This window comes from Dermacentor silvarum, chromosome 9, assembly GCF_013339745.2.
Source record: "Dermacentor silvarum isolate Dsil-2018 chromosome 9, BIME_Dsil_1.4, whole genome shotgun sequence".
Lineage (NCBI taxonomy): Eukaryota > Metazoa > Arthropoda > Arachnida > Ixodida > Ixodidae > Dermacentor > Dermacentor silvarum.
Genome location: NC_051162.1, coordinates 118,265,059 through 118,285,038, shown reverse-complemented (window position 1 = coordinate 118,285,038; position 19,980 = coordinate 118,265,059). Strand labels below are relative to the sequence as shown.

Genomic DNA, 19,980 nt, shown 5'->3' with positions numbered 1-19,980 from the left:
GCAGAACAAAGTTGACTTTCACTGCCGTAGCCGTACAAACTTTTAGCTGACCTCCAACATGGAGACGCTATACCGCGACACGAGAAACAAAAATCGAAGATTACTGGTTAAAAAAAATATATGCATGTAAGTTGTCTATTCGAGTGAGACATATGCAAGGTAACTTCTATTTGATAATCCTTGATCATTGCGTTCCAACGCAAATTGCGGCTTTGACACATGTTGCATTACATTTACATTTGATATCAACCACTCTGTCACACGCCGGCCTTCGTCACACGCCGGCCTTCGATGCATGAAAACCGTTGCCGAACTCCCTTTAGGCTGGATTCATTCACACGACAGTCGTCAGCTCAAGGAAGCAGCTCGTCAGCCGCTTCCTTGAAAGAGGCGTAATTCAATGGCACTGAACCACGTCTTGCTCGTCCGCAGACAAAACTGGGGATCCGTCCCATTGTGCGAATGAAGCTTTAACAGCTTCACTGTAAAATGGCCAAGGTCAACACTTAGTGGCATGACTGCAGAGTTCCCAAGTGCTGGTCACCTGACCTTCTCACGCCACACAACCTCCGACATGCAAGTTGTGCACAATGACAGGTGCGCTTCAGCTTTGTTAAATGCTAGGCAATCCAAAGTTAACAGAAGAGGTATAAATTCGATCATTTGAAAAGTACACCGTGATTATTTTTATTTAGACTATACAGAATTTCGTAAATTTTGCCCGTGGCAGACAGTACAATTTTTGTCCTTCAGCAAGATCTCTAGAAGAGGCTGACATTACTATCCCAGAAAATTGAACTGCATAAACAGCTAACTAAAATTTCACTAATTCCACTTTTAACTATTAGTACATTATGGTACATATTGCAATTTACGAATTGTAGCCGGTGATATTGCATGGTGTATTTATTTGGAACAAATTCTCTCAATGACACCAGTTTCTAGATATTCATTCCCAAAATGCACGATGAAATACATATTGGCATTCTAGTTATTTTTCTGGTTCAGTGCACAAAACAGCATTTTGTTTAAAAAGCAGTTGGAACCACTGCGCATTTTTAATGCAAGTTTGGCAGCACATAGACTAAAACTGGTGCCATCCCCTGTTTGCTCCTTGCAGATCTCGCCAGCTACAATTGCGAAACTGCAATATGTAATGCAGTGTAAGTAGTTTGATTAGTTAAATATTGTTAATTAGTCAATTCTACATTTTGATTTATTGTGCGAGTGTCTGCCTCTTCCAAGCAATCCAGTTCAAGGATTCAGTTCATCTGGCACAGACAATATTTCAAAATTCTGTGTAGTCTAAAAAAAAAGACCTGATGTTCAGTAAAAAAAAAAAATGCATTCTTCACGAAGTGCACGAAAAGTATGTTGAATGATGGGGGATACCGCTGTTGACGATTGGATTATTTTTGAGCACCTGGTGTTCCTTAGCCCTTTGCAATCACGTTTTGCGCCTCTCCCGATGCATGAAAAGATTGTTTTTAGACAGATTTTAGGAATTGCCCGATGCACGCACTGGTTTTCATGCAATTAGCTTCCTTAGGATACTTGACACACTTTTCAGGTTCTACCTGTCTATATATAATTCTACAGGGTGTTAATTTTTAGGCTTTATGGAATTTTAAAAAATCGCCTGTGGCAGGTAGCATAATTCTTATCATTGAGCTGGGTTATTCGAAAACATTAGTAGCACGAGAAATTGAAACACATACTCGACTAATTACCCAAAATTTGCTAATTAACTGCCTAGTTAATTACTTTGCGACACATATTGCAATTTACGAATTGTAGCAGGTGACTTTGCAAGACGCATCGGCTTGAAATTAATTTCCAGGATGACGCCAGTTTCGAGATATGGGCCATCAAACTCGCCATGAAAATGCACTGTTGTTCAACTTACTTTTTTACCAAAATGCTGTTTTATATACATTGAAAGTAACTGGAACGCCCGTGTATTTCGTCCCACTTTGGGAAATAATGTCTCGAAACGTGTCATCCTGAAAATTCTTTTCAGGTGGATGCGTCTTGCAAACTCACCGGCTACAATTCGAAAATGAACGGAATAACAGCCTCTAAATTGGTTTCTTTTGTATTTAGATACTAATGCAAAAAAAAACTTGTTAATTGGAATCAAAATTTTCACTTCACGTCTGTAAACCGAACCGCAAAAGCAAGCTCTGAAGTTTTGTTGTTTTTTTCGGAAAGGAAGGATCCGATCCCTTTTTTTTTTTTTTCCCCGACACTTGTAATTTATGCAGAAAGCTATCCTTAAAAAGCAGTGGCAATGACACAAGAGCTTGATAGATTTTTTAACGCATAGCATGTGCAGTCTAGGCAATTTGATGGCATCGCTGCTCGTCCTGCATAGATGGCTGAAATAAGAACACCAACTTTCGGACGCCTTACGGTGCGCCATTCAATAATTTGGCCTTCACCAGCATGATCTCGTGCTAATTCAGCCACCGAGTCGAGCAGCAGGAGCAATGTGCTTGCCTTGATACATCGCCGGTGCCTCCTCAACACCAAAGCTTTCGAAGCCTAGTAAATCCACAAGTCGCCAACCATGGCCAAAACACAGCACAAATGAGCCGGTACATTCACTTCTTGATGCCCAACATTGATGCCTAACAGCGTTAAGACGATGTACGGCATACAGTGCTGCACCTTTGCATTTCTTTCTCAGTGAACGGAACTCCTGTTAATTGGAACGCAATTCTCTGGTCCCTTGACATTCCATTTAACGAGATTTAAAGTGGGTAAGTGCTCGTGACAGCAAAGGGTTAACCTTTACAAGATTCAAGATGCCCTGCTCGCAAATTAACAGATGCCTGCTCGTATGGTTTGCCGAAAAGAATGACGGTGATAACAAAAAAAAATGGGGGGACACTTATTTATTTAGGAGAGGTTGCAGAAAAAGCACTATGTACAGCGCGGTAGCGAAACATTCCAGTGTCACCGGCACACACTCAGTCACTGTCACTTCCACTGCCGAAGATCTCCTCTTCGTCACGACGTTTCTTCTCTTCCTCCTCTTCGCTCGACGAAGACGCGGACGACGACGACGATGAACCGGACCTTTTCCTCGACCTGGCGGGGCTCTGTTCGGCATTTTCGGCCTCGCTCTCCGCGTCCGATTTCTCCTCTGCCTCTGATTTCTCCTCGGCCTCCGACTCTGCCTCCGAGTCTGCGGTAAGTGGCAGTGAGAAAAAAAAAAAAAAAGTTACCGTTAGCTCTTGCTGAATGTATCTGTACATGCAATAACATCCCAGTGCTAATGACTACAAAACATAAGGGCTTTCTCAACAAGCCTTGGCTGATCACAAGCATACCTGTACAGCAAAAACTGTATTCACAGTTTATGAATGGCACTCACAAGGGCTAGGATGCCATTTACAATGTGGTTACAGTAGCATTCTTACTGTCACATTGGCACATGGGGGATTGTCCAAGAATCAGGTAACGCAAATATAATTCGAACACATATTTGATTGCATAAAAAAAAATTCATGGAATTCGAATATAGGTTGGTTAGTATCAAAACCCAAAAGAGTTTGGAGTATGGGTAAATGAAATTCAAGGATTAAATTAAGACATGAAAAATAAAACAAGTCCAACTAAATTTACTAGAATAAATGAAACAATACAATACCCTTACCCCTATTATAAAGAAAATTTTCTAGAAAACTTCACCCTGCCACCATCCATCGTTTACCCCTGAGGAAGAAGCCAAGTTGGCCAATGTTGTGTTTCTGACACCTTTTTGATGGAGACGTTACAAGTTTATAATTAGTTAGTCCAGCCAGACAAGTAATTCTGTTATGTTTAGCTTGCAGCTGCACGGAATCCAAAAGAATTCCCAAAATGGCTGAGCAACAGTTCTCACTGTGCCCAAGGATAGATAACAAAACAGGAATGGGCAAATCGAGTCCCAAGATGGCAAAGCAGTGTTTCGACGGTTGTGTGTTGCAGAAAATTATTGATGAGAGAGTACGAAATGGTCTCTGGTGCAAATGCACAAAAAGGGGGAGCATCACGTGACAATCTTGTACCCTACTCATAAAAAAATTAAAAGGAGCATTCGTGGTTGAAGCACCAAAGCATGGGACCAATCACATGATGGCAAGCAGTCATCTCTACCCACCCCGTGCAGATTGGTAGTATCATCAGCAAATACATTAGAAGGTTAGTAATAAAGTCGCAGCAGTAGTAAAAGCCGCCTGCTGTGCCGCTCGGAGGATTTACCGTATTTACTCGAATCTAACGTACACTTTTTCTCCGATAAAATGGGTCCAAAAATTGCGTGCTCATTAGAATCGAGTAGGACCCTAAATCTGCGTCACCATATCGCCATTGGCATTTCAAAACGGCTGTCTCATACGCGCTTCGAGCCTAGCTGCCATAGCTTCCTCCATGCGCTGTAGTACGTGTGCTTAGGCTTAGAGACGGCCTGTCTTCCAGTTTTCTGCATTTGCTCTATCAGCACGAAGTGCCAAGTTCACCATGACGCCACGCCATGATCATTTGTTGCAGAGCATCTGCACGATCGGCTGCGGATTACCGTATTTACTCGATGCTGATCATGTGTGCGGAAATGGACGGAAATCGGACAGCATCACGGGCGTTCAGAGTACCCGAAACTTGCGTGTGGGACTGGTGCAAACCGAAGGAGAAGACATTCGCCAGCAAAGCAACACGGAAGGGTTTCAGTGGACCGAAGCAGGATGTATTGTGCGATGATCCACTTCAGCGATACAATCGCCTGGCCCTATCTCGAAAGCGATCTGCTACGGGGACAGAGTTCGCCGCGCGCTGTGTTTTCGCCACTTATAGTTCGCGTTTAGAGGCAGCAGGAAGGTCAATTCGCTCTCTGCCGCGCTTCGTCACTCCAGCATTTTGACAGAGAGTTTCCGTGGTCATAGAGTGAGATGTGTTCATGTTTGCTTGTGCGCACGTGACACAATGCTTGTTAATTTAGTTACTAAGCGAAATGCTTACAAGTTTATACGGCCGATAAAACTACTATCCTTACTTCGTATAGCTGTCCAATTTGCTTTCGCGATCGATGCTTTGCCTTTCGAGCAAAACCGCGACTTGTTTATATTCATCGCAACTTCAGTGCACTGGGAGTAAATGTTTGTTTTTCCAAATGAGAGAAAGTTATATTTCTGTATGAAAGCATAAGGTGCACAGTAATGTAAAGGACTTTTTTTTTCTTTTGGTCAAGGGAAACGGGTGCGCGTTACAATTGAGGGCGCATTAGAATCGAGTACATACGGTAATCCGCAGCCGATCGTGCAGATGCTCTGCAACAGATGTCGCCGTTACAACGGCGACAATATTTTCGGGTGCCGAGATCAAAACTAGAATCCTAAAATGCAACAAGCAAGCGGCACAGTCCGGAGAGCATGGCAGCAACTCTGGTGAGCCAGCGGTACTAAAACCTAGCACCAATCAAGCAACATCGTGACTTGTGTGTACAGCATGCTGTTTTCAAGATTCAACGGGTGTGCACACTGGGCGAGCAGAGGGAGATCGACGCTAGAGCTTTGCTTGAACTTTGCTCGACCTCAGTGCTCCCCTCGAAGCTGTTCTTTCTTTTTTTTTTCCCCCCTCTGTGACGGTGCCTCACCTTTCTGTTCGGCAGCCTCTTCTTCCTTCTCTGCTTCCTCTTCCTCCTCCTCCTCCTCTTCTGCTTCCTCTTCCTCCTCCTCCTCCTCCTCTGGTTCCTCTTCTTCCTGCGGCTGCTCCAGCTGGGTGAGCCTGGCTTGCTGCAAGTGAGCACACGGGCGAGAGAGAACAGACAGTGAGGACACGACAACCACCAGGGCACAGCTCACTGCCCACAGAAAGAACCCCGGCGTTTGGTCTGATTTACGGAAATTAAGGGACGTACACTAGGGCACGATTTGCAGAAAGCCTTTCACCTGAGGGGCAAATTTTGTCTACGTACGAAAGGCCTGGCGCAGGCGACATTAATTTGCTGCAGCTGTCTTTAAGTTTTTTTTTTCTCGCATTTTTTTTTCTTCTGAAATGAGTGATTGAAGTTTTACTGTATTAGACTTCAGCTGAAATTAACAAGTATTGCATGAATTTGTTATCATTATAACTTTCTTATCTTTGTAACTACATGCATGAGCACGTTATGACACCTGCTGCAGGCTGCGTGAAGTAAGCGTCATATTTCACTCTGGTGGTATTCCAGCACTGCTTACCGACTCGATTTAGTTTTAGTTTCCCAATGCCGTCAAAAAACACTATGCAATAGGAAAACTGCAATGTACACCTCGGACCACTGGGGCCCCAATAACCTCGATACGTGTTGGAGTCTCGTGCAGCAGCGATTCTCGCTGAGTGGGAACGTCAAACCTTCCTGCCAAAATGCCCTGCCCAACGAAGATGCCGACTCGGGCCGAATTCTAGGAGCACGAACGTTAAGCTTGCCGAAGTCGCAAAAATGACAATGAGCATCCTGGGCCGTTCAGCGTGTGTCGGCATCTCATGCTGCAATTATTCGCCGCAACGCTTCCCATTACACACGAATGTCAACTAGGGTTGAGCCTGCCAAATTTTTTTTGTTACTTAGGATCATGCGTTTTCCCTGTTCTTACGTTTTTTTTTCTCGCATTTTTTTTTCTTCTGAAATGAGTGATTGAGGTTTTACTGTATTAGACTTCCTCTGAAATTTAACACGTTTTGCTTGAATTTGTTATCATTATAACTTTATATCTTTGTAACTACATGCATGAGCACGTTATGGATAACCATTCCATATGTAAATCATACAGAGACATTTTCAATTGGAAAAGTTCAGCTCACCAAAATGGCAGGACAATTATGCCTGCCAGGAATTCTGGCAGCTCCTTGCATATCAAAATGTAAGCAGCTGAAGGATAAGAACAAAAAAGAAACAAGCTTACCTGCGTCTTGTGTTCCATTTCGTTGAGCGCTCGGTGTCGCACCACCAACTTCGAGTTATTCGGCTGGACGCCAGGTTTGAGACGACGCTTCGTCAGCCGCACTCTGAAAACGTTACAGTGCATTACTTGTTGTGTCTAGTGCATCAACATCCCACACAGCGGCGTTTACTAAAGCTCGCCGCTTTAACTGTTTCATAAAGTGACCGTCACTCGAAGCCGAAATTTATTGCACGGCGGTATACAGTCACGTCTACGGTCAGCTCAGGGCATCAAGTCCTCACATTCAACTTAATGAAGTAGTTTCACACACTACCCTGAAGCATGAAGTATGTTACTTAAAAGACCAAGTGCAATAAAATTTTGGGCATAGTAAGAAGCCTAGTTTCAGATAAGTGTAGGCAGAGAGCTGCCTCAATGCAAAATGTAATGTTTGAAATACGGGTGCATGCGTCACAAAAATTGAGCAAATGCCACCATTACTACTAGCCAGAAATGATGCGGAAACAGGAACACTGAGAATCATCGTGGCGCCTGGGCATGGTCCTCAGAGATCGGTCAGCACCCTTGGCACGTTGGAGATCGCTGGAGGCCATGTTCTGGTTATCTGCTAACTACCATGTGCCCATGTTGTCTGCTAAGGCAATATTCAAAGACTGCTAATAAAAAAAAAATTGGCAGTTACCAGCCATACAGCTTTACCAAGATTTCTATGATGGCATATGCTACTCATTTGCAACTGATTTAGCCTAAGTGAAATGTTGTTGCAAGTGGCCTTCAAGGCCCAACTCTGGAAAACTGTAGTAATTGGCTAGATAATACTTCGTCAGCTGCAACAGCATATCATCATCAACCCAATTAAGTCCACTTCAATACGAGCGTCTCCTCCGAGAATATCCAACAACCCCTGTCTCGCATCAACGAAATCAGCATCTGTTAATCACAACTTAACCACTCCATATTAGTCATCTGCTAGCTTCGACTATATCTCCTTTCCCTTTGAGCTCATTACATTACTTAAGTAGACCATCGTTTGGCTTTTCCCATGAAATTACCGACCCTGACCAACTCCACTTGCATTTGTTAATCTCAACTAAAGCTATCATCTGCTTATGTTTTCTAATTTACACTTTTAGGCATATTTATCTTCCTTACAAATGAAAAGCACAGTGGGTACCTGAATGAGTAGCAAGTTTTAAGAATGCTAATAACCAACTCACCCAAAGTGACAACATATTAATGAAGCTGACTTAGACATTCCCCTCTTTACTGATGCTAGAAACAGTTGAGCATTGAACAAGCGACAGCTAATGACACTGAAATCTTCCATGTACATGCATCTTTCAGGATAGTGCAGCTAATTCGGTGAAGCAACGTGACTGCACAGCTACCCATAGATTCCAAATGGCAGCAGTCAAACAGAAAACACAAAGTTACCTCGTTTCGAGCTCGTTGTAATACACTCCGTCATCTCGGAAGACGAAGAAGTAGTTCTCCTCGTAGCCTTTCGACGCCTTGTTCTTCACGTTCCAATTGTACTCGCGAGCCATCCGGTACTCATACCTGTAAGCGTGCAGGAAGCATTTCTCTCAGACAAAGCCGCCTCTAGGTTTACAGAGCTGTGAAAAGATTGCATAGTATAACACAACCAAATTTCTTGTGCCTTAAATGCCACTTATTGTAATGGTGCTAGAAACACTAACCAAGTGACTGGCTGATTTGTAAATGGATTTAGGTGCAGTTGGAAATGTTAGCTACTATATTATCACCGGCTTTTCCACTAGAAACATTTATGGGCCACTAAATGTACCATTAGCAAAGTAGGAACGTGATAAGAAATGCAATCCCAAGAAGGTGCTCATCATGCTTATCACAACTGCACACTTCTGAAATGTATGCCGATCAATCGAGCACTCAAATAACCCAGCAACAGGTTTTGTTAAACCTAGTAGTTAGCGTAAAAGATATCAATAAATTTTTTATTAGATAGTAATGCATGCGCACGTCATTTACTCAGCTCTCTTTTCATGCAATGACATTTGGACAATGGCAATAAGACGTTAATTTCTAATGTCTAGCTTAATTTTTTCCATACTGGAATAGTAGTCATAGATTCATGAAATGTATCGAGCTGCTTTATTTTGCATGGCTTCCAACACTGAGATTGGCAACTGTTGATAAGATTATCATATTGAGCTCATGCAGTGGACAATCACAGGTTAAGTAGGCCAATTTGCACAAGTTGGTTGGGGAGTGACTCACGTTTTGCACAAGCAACCTAGAGCTCGTGATGTTTTAGCATAGATGTCTGCAATGTGCGTTTCCTTTATTCAATGAAAGGTCGGCTGTAAGATGCATGCCCAAGTACTTACGTAACAATGCCTGAGGTATTGCAAAATTGTTCAAAGAATATGACGAGTTAGAAATTGGCTTAACGAGTAAACGAAACTGAAACGAGTGAAGAACGTAAGTAGTTAAGTGTTTGCGACATTTGAGCACAAATGTTCACACTACGCGTTTTCCATGAAAGGTCAGGTGCCAGATGCGAGCCTGAGTACTTACGTGCCCAACTTACTGAAACATGGTTTTATAAAATGAAAAGTTAGAAAATTGATTGCAAATTAGCAATAGGCATTAGCAATAGGCGTTAGCAATCCATGCAAGACCCAATACTGGTCCGACTTTCTTTATTACTGGAGGTAGCATTTGTGACACTTTAGCATAGATGTTTGCAATACATGGTTTCCAGGAAAAACTGGCTCAAAAGAAAGCCTGAATACTTATGTCGGATCACCTGAGGTACTGCAATATTGTTCATAAAACATGAAAAGTTAGGACTGACTGTTTCGAAGTGATGGAGGCTTCTTTTTTATACTCACTCGTCATCATCCATGTAATCCATGCCTTCCTCGGCATCCCTTTTCCGTTTCTTGATGGTGTCCTCGGTTGGGAGAAAGTAGGCGACGAACTGCTCTCCACTCTCGTCCATCACACCCCTGCAAGGCAGCGCTTCATTAGACACGTTCAGCATAATTTTGAAAGAAAAAAAAGGTATCCAGAAACACTGGTAACTTTAGGTCAAGAGATCTCTGCAAACTGATTCACACCACGCAAATCTGCGATGACAAATGTACACGTCAATCTCGTAAGTTGCGAGTCTTATCGAAAGCTGACCACGCATGTCGTTTCAGCATACCCTTTGCAATCATTGAGCAGCTGTAATATTCCACAATCCATAGAGCTTCCTACAAAAGTTACTAGATGACACTGAAGTGCTGGTATCATCCGGCTACCATGCGAATTATGGTTAGCACATGTATTAGTACTAGTACAATTTTCATGCTAATAACTTCAGACGTTCTTGTGGCATTATTTATTATGCCTTATCTTTCTCAATTTCCAAGAAATTTAGTAATTCCAATAAGCTTCCACGCATGTGCACAATCATTGCAAATTGATGCATTTTTGTAACATCTTGTAGAAAATTATCCATTTTTTAAGTCGCAAAGCCATTTCAAGCCAGAAGGAAGAAGCCCAGCCAAATTCGCCAACTACAGTGAACAGCCAAATTCATGAACTGCAGTGTACATGCCCAATAATTTGGATGCCTTCCCAGCCCTGCCACGTACCCCATAGAGTGAAATGTACAATAATGTCTGAAATTTTGGGTGCTGACATCCTTCATCGTCTGATTTTCTGGACAGGTTCGAAACGGCATTAATCAAAACCGCCGCCGCCGCCATTTTGATTATCTCGCCGCCACGAAGCAGCACTCTCGCACACTAAGCCTATCTGCGTCGACGTTCACTGCCAAGCTTCCTGCTGCTCAGTGCCATGTTTTTCATCGAAAGAATTTGACGCTGTCAGCAATGGCACAGATTCTGACTTTGTCATACCTCGCCGACTGTCAGAAAAGCGAAAAGCACGGCAAGGGTCAAGTTTTGCATAATGCCGGTTCTCAAAGGTCTGCTACGTCGCACTACAGCAGGTGTTACGCGGTGCAGCATAAGCGATGTATTTCGGTGAAGCATACCAAGAGTGAAAAGGGGCCACAGACACAGTATGTATTCCTTAATTATACACGCATGCACCTGCCCTCTCATGTCACAGCACGAGCACCAATACGCTTAATAAGGGTACTGGCAGGTCTTCAGAGCTATTTCGGACGTGCCTGAGGCAATTAGAGCCCTTGAGAGCAGTAAAACGCATGCATTTAAATTATCAGACGTTTTGTCGGCCACTAGGAAAAACCGAAAAATTACAAGTTGAATTTACCCATCATTCTAATGCTGACTGAACCACCATGCTAGTGGCTCCTATAGACGCTAGTGCCAGATTTCCCTCTAGTGAATATTGTAAAAAAAAAACTATGCGCCAAATAAACATTTGACAGTTCCAAGAGCAGAAGGCCCCTTACCTGATCATGGCCTGAGACATCTCTTCCAGTTGCGTGATGGGTGCTGGATCTGAGTCAAACATGACTTGCGCGAATGGGTATTTCCATAACTAGAGCAAAGAAATAAGGGGGGAAAAAAATTATGCCCTCAAGTCATATTCAACAACGATACAAAAGGGGACAACGACATTCATTCCAGGTCAATAAGAGCAGATTAGAACGAACTCGCTCCCAAATTAAGATGATGATAAACGAGCCCTAGCGAACCTCTTTTCAGCAGCCTCGCAGAAAAATTTGCAATCCTCAACTTCTACAGCAGCACTTGCAACAGGGACAGGTACAGAGAACACAGGACATGTTCAGCACATGACCAGTGTTGTTTTTCGCTCTTCCCTGTCATAAGTGGCGCTGTTGAAGGCGGATCATTACCAATGTGCCAAATTTGCAATCCTAGGAAGTTTGTACTCCTCTGTCAAGGGTTGCCTCGAACCTATTTTGCTATCTTGCAGCTGCCCGAAGAATGCTATCATTATCGTGTCATCATCACGTCGTCATCGTCAGCCTATTCTATACCCACTGCAGAAAAAAGGCCTCCCTTATCAATCTCCAATTACCCCCTCCCTCTCACACCAGCAAACTTCATCCTACGCTCTGCAAATTTCCTAGCCTCATCACAACACCTAATTCACTGCCATTTCGACTATGTTTCTCTTCAAAAGGCACGCACTCCATTTGGGTACTAACAGACTACCAGTTTTCTGGTCTATGTATCGAATGACATGCCCAACTCCATTTTTTCCCCTCATAATCTCAACTAGAATATCAGCTAGATGCATTTGCTCTCTAATCCACATCGCTGTCTTCCCATCTCTTGAAGTTATGCTTATAATTTTTCGTTACATCGCTTGCGCAGCACGAAATGCAGTGCGAGACAGAAAATCTGGCTCAGCGCACCACTGGGCACGCTTGGTTAACAGATGCAGACTATCTCAAATGAGTGCACATAAGCGAACTCACATCTGAGTCGGGGAACAGCGGTAGCACCTCCACCGGCCGAACATTGGGCTTGCTGTAGTGGCCTTCAATCTAGAAAAGGCAAGCAAGTGCAAATAAGTCAAGGTTCAACAAGGCGCAGGTTCAAGTTAGACTAGGTTCAAAGTGCTCCGCAGTGCGGACCCATAGCCTAAGTTGGTCAGTGTAATCAACAGTGAGCAGGTACTGAAAAATGAGTTGCAGGTAGGGTTTGCTTGCAATTAAACCAATGAACATCCAATTTGCAACTTAACAGTGTCACGTATGTTCAATTCATTGCCTTCCTTTTGTGATTCTGTCCAGACACTGCTAAAGTAACACTTTCAATTTACATCATGTTCCGACATGAAATCTACCTTTAAAAAAATGAGATGTTATGATCGCAACTGTGAGCGACAACACGAACTTCTAACACTAGTTATAACTTAGAAGCAGTCTCCAAAAAGTAAATCCAGGTAAATGAAACGGAGAACCAATGGGTGATGTCAAAAACATGGCGGCCAAAACGTGTTTCCGGCTCCAGCAATCGGTCTTGGCGTATGATGCTCACAAAAGCATAGCCTTTGAGATCAGTTTTTGATACTTGGATAGAGCCATCGCTGCAGCATGAATTTGGATGCCACTTATAGAAACGCACGTAGCGAAGTGAACATGCAGAGGCGTGCGTTCATAAAAGTGCAACTGAGATGTCGAGGTGAAAAAAAAAAAATCTCACTGGCTTCTGGGCTTCTTCAAAGGTCTTGTTAATGGCATTAATTTGGCTTTCTCTGTCCATGTACAGGTCCTCCTCCTTGAACAGCTTCTTGACATTGTAGCCGACCCTGTGTGCAGAAAGTATCGGCTTGGCTTTAGTCGGCGGGTACTCAGGGGCCAAAAATTTGTACAGTATATGAACGTACAAACCTAACCTAACTAAAAGCGAATGGGCACAAATTATGGCATGATGAAACCGTAAATTCAAGAAGGGTATAAATTTGGCCTGTTTGTGCAACATACTGCAAACAACATGCAGTAATACACCGACAGAGGAAGAACAGAGGGAGAATTAGCGTCATGTTCTCCCTCTGTCAATGTATTTTTGCATCTCACTTGCAGTAAACCATGAATACAGTGATGGGAAACGACTGGGCAAGTACGACATGAAAGTCCATGTTAGAAAATGAGGGAAAAAAAATTGTTGCACAAGTCGTGTCTGATGACTGATGGCGTGGTTAATGAGCTTGTCATCATGACAGGGAACAGCGCAAGCCTGACGTGAAAGTACACATGGCAAAAAAAGAATAGAAAAGGATGTTGCAAAAGTCATGTCTGATGAATGTACGGCCACCCACGTCCCCTCATTGTTTATGGGAATGGGACAGCATTTCAGCATTACAGTGCATTATGACACAGTTCAAAAGTTTGTGTTCATCGTGGCTAGATCTATGATGTTTAAAGCGATTCCGGTGCTGCAATTCACTGCACATGACAGTGAGTAGGAGACATTTTATGCCCAATTATGCTGCATATTATCCTAATTTCAGAATTTTGTAAAGCTCGTGCCAGTGGTATGACCGGAATTCTTTGTATTTTTTTAAAGGGGGGGGGGGGGGGGGCCATGTACATTAACACGAAAATTTCAAGGAGAGGTGTAGGGTGTGCCATTACTCACTTTGTCTCAGTGTTAACACCGGTCTGACCGTATCGACTGAACTCCGTCGCAATGTACTCTGTCTTCTTCAGCCATGGGACGACTAAGTTGTGGTGTCTTGACCTGGAAAAGAACGAAAAAAAGATTGCTTTCTATTAGTTTCGCTTTGCGGTACGCACAATTCCATGCAGGGTGTTTTGTTCCACATCAGCTGAACAGCGGTACTGCACCAAGAGTGCGCAGATGGTACCCAGTAGCGATGGTAACGGTAACAGCATAATGGTAACTTTTTGCTAAAATGTCCCTATATTTCATTTCTTGCGCAAAGGTCCTTCACCTTTGGAGCAAGCAATAACGACACTCCAGCAATGATGGGTTGATTAAATTGCACTTTGGAAATAGCAAGGTAAGTCCTGGCATGTGCAGAACTTTGAAGAGCTGTAACAGATCCAGTTAAAGAGCTATAACATCCTTTTCCTTTTTCCCTTGAGTAGTGACAGAGGTGGAAGCTTAAGGCTTCTATTTATATTCTTTTTGATTTTCATATATTTTTGCTAGAGCCGACCTAGGCCGAGGCTGGTCGTGCCCAAAAGTGTTTAAACAGTGCCCAAAAGCAAAGTTTAAACAATATACTAGAATGCACGCTCTCACAAAAGCAATGCATGCCTTGACATTTTCTGGAAGTTGAGTTGCTAACTTGAATGCAACCAATTTTACTCAAAACTGTCTAGCAGTTGCTAATGACACTGTGTGTGCGTTTCAAGCGTACTGGTATTGACAAGGGCCAAATCTAACACTTCCTCTTAAAAACAATCAAGAAGCATGGCTGAAATATTTTGGTGATTAATGAAGGTTACAAATGTGCTTACGCTCCTAGACATCAATAAAAAAGTTTGTTTCATCAGCATTCAGAATTAACAAATCTACATTTTGCTACTTCTGTTCAACATAGCTCACGCTGACCATGAATGTGAAATGACCCCCCATATGGGCATTCCTTTTCTTTCTTATCAGCATTACTATAGTGATTATTGTTGCTATTACTACTTCTCTTACTACCACTGCTATACTATTGTTTGCCATACTACAACCTGTAGCTATGTTGTAGTACTACCAATATTAATTGCTTCTATTTACTACTACTTCAGTCACTTCTACTAGTACTACGATTACTATTGCTACTGCTGCTAGTGCTGGAGTCTGTAGCATGGCCTGAACACACACAAACGACCAGCAAAATGAAAGTTTCAATGAATCAATGCTGATAATTATTGCCACACAGCACTGCAGAAAAGATGCGTGCACTCAACATAGACCTTATCTTCATGCAAATCGCACCACTCGAAGCAAAAATCCGAACAAACATGCATAAAATGATTGCAGCACCGTTTAGAATCTTGAGGTGTGAGGGTGTCTTCTTCCAGAAGCTTCTCGTCGTCAGGATGCAAAACAGCTGCAGGTGATAAACAAATATAAAGCACATTCTGATCAACTTTGTTTTGATAGATATAATAAGCACATTACAACAGAAGTCATAACGAATGCTGAGCATACTTAGTTTTCATACTGCAACACACCACTGGGAGTACACACAATGTCACTATCGCATAGTAATTTAAATATGCACCTAGACACTGCCACCCCCCCCCCCCCTTTCTTTTAACCGAATGCAGGTTGGGCAGCCTCGTTCATCGATTATCAGTTACAGAACACATCGTAGAACAATGCCACTGGCAAGAGTGGAAACCAGCTACTAGTAGTGTGGCTAATCTGATGTCAGAAATTTCGATTATTTATTAATATTACAGAACATTACTGGCTACGCTGGTCCTGAGATAGGTAGCAATAGAATAACGTATTTACTCGAACGAGTACACAATTTCGACAGACAGCAATGAAATATTCAATGACCCCCCCCCCCCCCCCCCCGATTTTCATACCTCCAGAAAGTATGAACACGATGCCCTTGTTTTTTTTCACTCACCAGTTTTTCACAGTAACGGAGAGAATAATGGCGATTTGGTGTTATTTTGAAAACGAAAATGCTACTACATTGTATCCGACCTACACTGGGCCAAAAATCACATATCGTCACTGTTAGAGGTCCCGTTATCACTATCAACAGCCCAGAGCATCTCATCTTTGGTGCTGTCCTTAATACTGGAGATACAGTATTTTCTAAATGACCTGCAGGCTACGACAGCCTAATGAACTTGTGAAGCAGGCACGACGTTACTGCAGCTCCCATAGCGGCAGCAGTGTGCATGGATTGGATCGGATTACGATTGATTGGATTGGTTGTTTAATGCCTTTAACGATACCTTGTCATTACTGTAGTTTTGGTTTCATACTTGATCATAATGTGCACACCGTTTTTTGATAAATTTTTGCAGGAAAATGAGCATTTGAACTGAGTAAACACTGTACTTTGATGCCAGTATTTTTTGCAGATCAAACTTTATGCAATGCATTTTACCAATCTTTCAAGAGCCTGCATGAGCCAGATAAACTGCATGATGTGATACTTATTTATTTACGATATACTATGATCACATTTAACCAAGCATGTGGTATTTTATATATAATAAATACAATAGAAGCACATGTTATACAAGTTGCAATCCAACTTGTAAGTACGCATAAGTAAAAAAAATTCTCTTTAATACCGTAAGTATGAAGTAGCAAAACAGTAAAGGAGCAACAGTATTTTTGAACAAGTATCCCAGTAGCGAACAAATTTGTATGCTAGTTTAAAGAGCAAGCTGAGCAACCACAAGTATGGCGAAAGTGTAAAGAATACACAATCAGATGTGCATTTGTATAAAGTACCACTATGTACAGAAGGAGCAACACTAAAATAGAGAAAAAAAACAACTAATTCAGCAAATGACAGTGCCCAAAAGCAAAGTTTAAACAATATACTAGAATGCACGCTCTCACAAAAGCAAAATGAAAACAGTGAAGAATGATCCCTGGATTACATTCAACCTACTTACCCCAAAGCATAAGCTGTATTCGTCTTACCAGTTTGTACTGATATTACCTAGGACAAATCTTACTTGTTCACGGCCTAATCTGTGTCGCTCTGCAGTAGTGACTAATGTGCATCAACTCGTTCCACCAATAACTGCTGGCTTACGGCATCCATGCATATCATTTTGTAGTTTACACTTGTCTAGCTGTCATGAGTGTACAGAATATTTCTACAAGTTATCGGGTTACTTTAGAAAAAATTTGTGCTGTCCTCTAACTCGAAGTTTCCAGTCAATACAAAAGATAACACTACAATTAATTTTTTTAATGATGACATTAGATACAGAAAACTAGCAAAGTACAAAAAAAAATAGAGAAGTTCCATGCACTTTTCCAGAAAAGAACTTGGGAGTTAAAGGGTCAAGCGCCTGCTTTTATGGTTTGGTTTATATATTTGAATCCAGTTGCTATTTCACATGATTTTCGCATGTCAGAGAGCTGAGCTCACCATTTGGGTCAATCTCATAAGTTTTCGGGTCAATGAGGTCAATCGTGACGCCCAGGTCATGCTCCGTGAGCAGGTCATGCTTGTAGTTTCGTTCGAGTGAAGTCGCCTTGTAGGAGACAAACCTGAAGTGAAGAAAAAGATCAACACGAAGAACCAGCAAGATAACAGATGCAAAATCGCCATTTGAATCCTGACATTTAAAGAAAAGCTTACATATGAGAAACATTATTCAAATGGACACCAGACAAAAACTCTAAACTTTCTTTCGTGAATTCTGTGTTTAAATGGTAATATCATAGGAAGCCAACAAAGACACCAAGGACTTCTTGGCTTCTTATGATATGACTAATAAAAATTGGGGCCTCGGTTTCATTTATTAATGTTTAAATGGTGGCATTTGCGATGCAAAAATAATGGAACAGTTTTTTAGGTTGTTGTTGCAAAATCAATTTGGTTGAGTTTTTGTGCATTTATGAATGCCCCCCCCCAATGTAACATTATTATCTTTTTTTCAATGCAATAGGTGGTATCCACAACCAAATGTCTATGACGTGTTTTCGGCTCCATCAATCACTTCCAACGCATTCGACCAGCAAAAGTATATTACTTAATAAGATCCACCATTTTAAATCCGGAGGGCCATAATTTGACACCAGGGGGCGCAAGTGAGAGAAATCGAAGGCAGTGGCGCTACCTACCACCCCGCCTCCTGTGGAAGTGGGCCAGTAACACATCCAGAGGACCACAATTTGTGCAGCTAGAATTTTACTTTTCTTCAGTTTTCATTTAACATATGTGTTAGCAACTGCAGAGAAGTATAACGCACATTTGGACCATAACAGGAAAAATGCCGCTACAAGGTCTTTGCCTTGTACGTATGTTAGGCAAGGCATCACTGTCATCTAAAACTAAATATTTGGCAAAGTAATCAGAAATATTGTTCCTATATTTTAACATGAATAGCACATAACTCGTCAATGTGAACAATAAGTACAATTAAATTAAAAACGGCGTTTGACATTTCCTGTTTATTTTCTTTCCCTCCATGTAATTGCTTAAAGACGTAGCCTGCTAATGCCATAATGATGTGCAGAAAAGCAAATTTCCAAGCACCAAATTCCCAGCAGATGCTGTAACCGAATTCACTTTACAGGCCAACTCGTAAGCGCAATGTCCAAAGCGCTAGGGAGTTCAGCAAAGTCTTTTTTTCTTTTTGATAACTGCACTATTCTAATTTAATTAACCATCCAGACGAAACTGCAGCATGCCAGAAGCATTTCTTACCTGTTTGGCTCGAAGGGGTAGGCTATGAACTTCGGATCAAACGGTATGTCGGGCAAAGTGTTGCAATATTTGACACGACAGACCAGCTCCGACCTGCGATAGAAAGCGGTTCAAACATTGGCTTGCCAAAAACAAACAGCGTAAAAACAGCCTGAAATGCGTGGAAGACACTGTTGCTACCGGACACGAACTTGCGCGCAGTGCAGCCATAGAGATCGAACTGTCTGAACATGAGGGAAAGGTGATTTCAGAGGCGATCGGACGTAAAGTAACCGCAGTGACTACAAACTTGCGGCCAGTACAGTCGAAACAGTCTGACAATGCACGGTTCAAAATTTACCGGAACAAGAGTTTTGGAGCGCCTGATACGCCGCAGGATTCGCAAACTACTTACCATAAACCTGTCCACGGTACGGTGAAATAATGGGAATCTAATCGCCCAAACTTTATAGAAGCGCAATTTTAAACGCACGCTACTATTTCGATGTGTTAAGAAGTTGCAAGTAGCAGGATGAGATGTCTTGACGCACGCCAAAACAGAAACCAGCGCGTACGGACTTAAGTTCGCTAAGTCAAGGGAAGTGATTATATTTTAGACGCGCTAGTACTTTGAGAATGAAGGGAGTTTGAGAAACAGGTGGTTAAAATGGGATCGGCAGTTTGTGCGCACAAACTTTCCTCCGCTGCCAAGCGACCGAAGGACGCGGCTTGGAGGACGTGACACAAATTTCGCTGTAATGCTTACCGGCGCTCCCCCGGTTTCTTTCGGTCTCTTTCCACGGAAGAAGACCCGGACTGTATTGTGGGAGCCATCCGAAGGCTATGCTGTGGCCGCGATCACGATGACTCGTGCACTGTTTACGTACGGTGGAAGCAACGGACTGCGCAAGAATCGGCTACAAAGGAGCCATGACGGCGCTGCCATGTCGATGCCGCGGGACTGCGCACGCGAGGCTTTAATTTCTTGTTTCGTTCCTTGCTATGAGATAAATTGTGTTCAAAACACAACGTCCTGTTTCAAAGCACAAACTTGCGAAGCTTGCAGTTCCAAAAATTTCGTCATGTGTTCTTCGAGTGGCTGCTATCTGTGATCTTTAAAAAACAAGATAACCATGACGTCATGATTGCATTTTGGCGTTTGCAATAAGTTAAGAGTGTAGCCTTCGAGATCTGCAAAAAGTAATTCTTGCCATACATAGAGTTTCACACTATAAAGTGTTATAGTGAGAAACTCTAT

The 19,980-nt window shown here is 42.4% G+C and overlaps 1 protein-coding gene across 1 annotated transcript; it reads right to left on the bottom strand.

Moving 5' to 3' along the window:
• Positions 1-2,883: 2,883 nt before the first annotated feature.
• On the bottom strand, positions 2,884-19,672 carry LOC119464149 (RNA polymerase II-associated factor 1 homolog). Its single transcript, XM_037724987.2, has 13 exons — positions 19,489-19,672; positions 18,744-18,836; positions 17,460-17,581; positions 15,365-15,431; positions 14,000-14,101; positions 13,064-13,169; positions 12,334-12,402; positions 11,338-11,426; positions 9,800-9,916; positions 8,358-8,483; positions 6,924-7,026; positions 5,636-5,774; positions 2,884-3,190 (listed from the first exon to the last, which is right to left on the bottom strand). Exons 1-13 carry the CDS (start codon positions 19,554-19,556, stop codon positions 2,973-2,975), a joined length of 1,419 nt encoding a protein of 472 aa, XP_037580915.1. The 5' UTR covers positions 19,557-19,672; the 3' UTR covers positions 2,884-2,972.
• Positions 19,673-19,980: the final 308 nt, after the last annotated feature.

What these genes read in the sequence shown, in the direction of transcription:
- LOC119464149 (XM_037724987.2), bottom strand. Translation starts at nt 19,556, where the DNA reads ATGGCTCCCACAATACAGTCCGGGTCTTCTTCCGTGGAAAGAGACCGA. An exon ending in GGTGTTAACACTGAGACAAA is followed by an intron (nt 13,170 to 13,999) that starts GTGAGTAATGGC and finishes TTCTGCACACAG; the next exon opens with GGTCGGCTACAATGTCAAGA. An exon ending in CGCTGTTCCCCGACTCAGAT is followed by an intron (nt 11,427 to 12,333) that starts GTGAGTTCGCTT and finishes TCTTTGCTCTAG; the next exon opens with TTATGGAAATACCCATTCGC.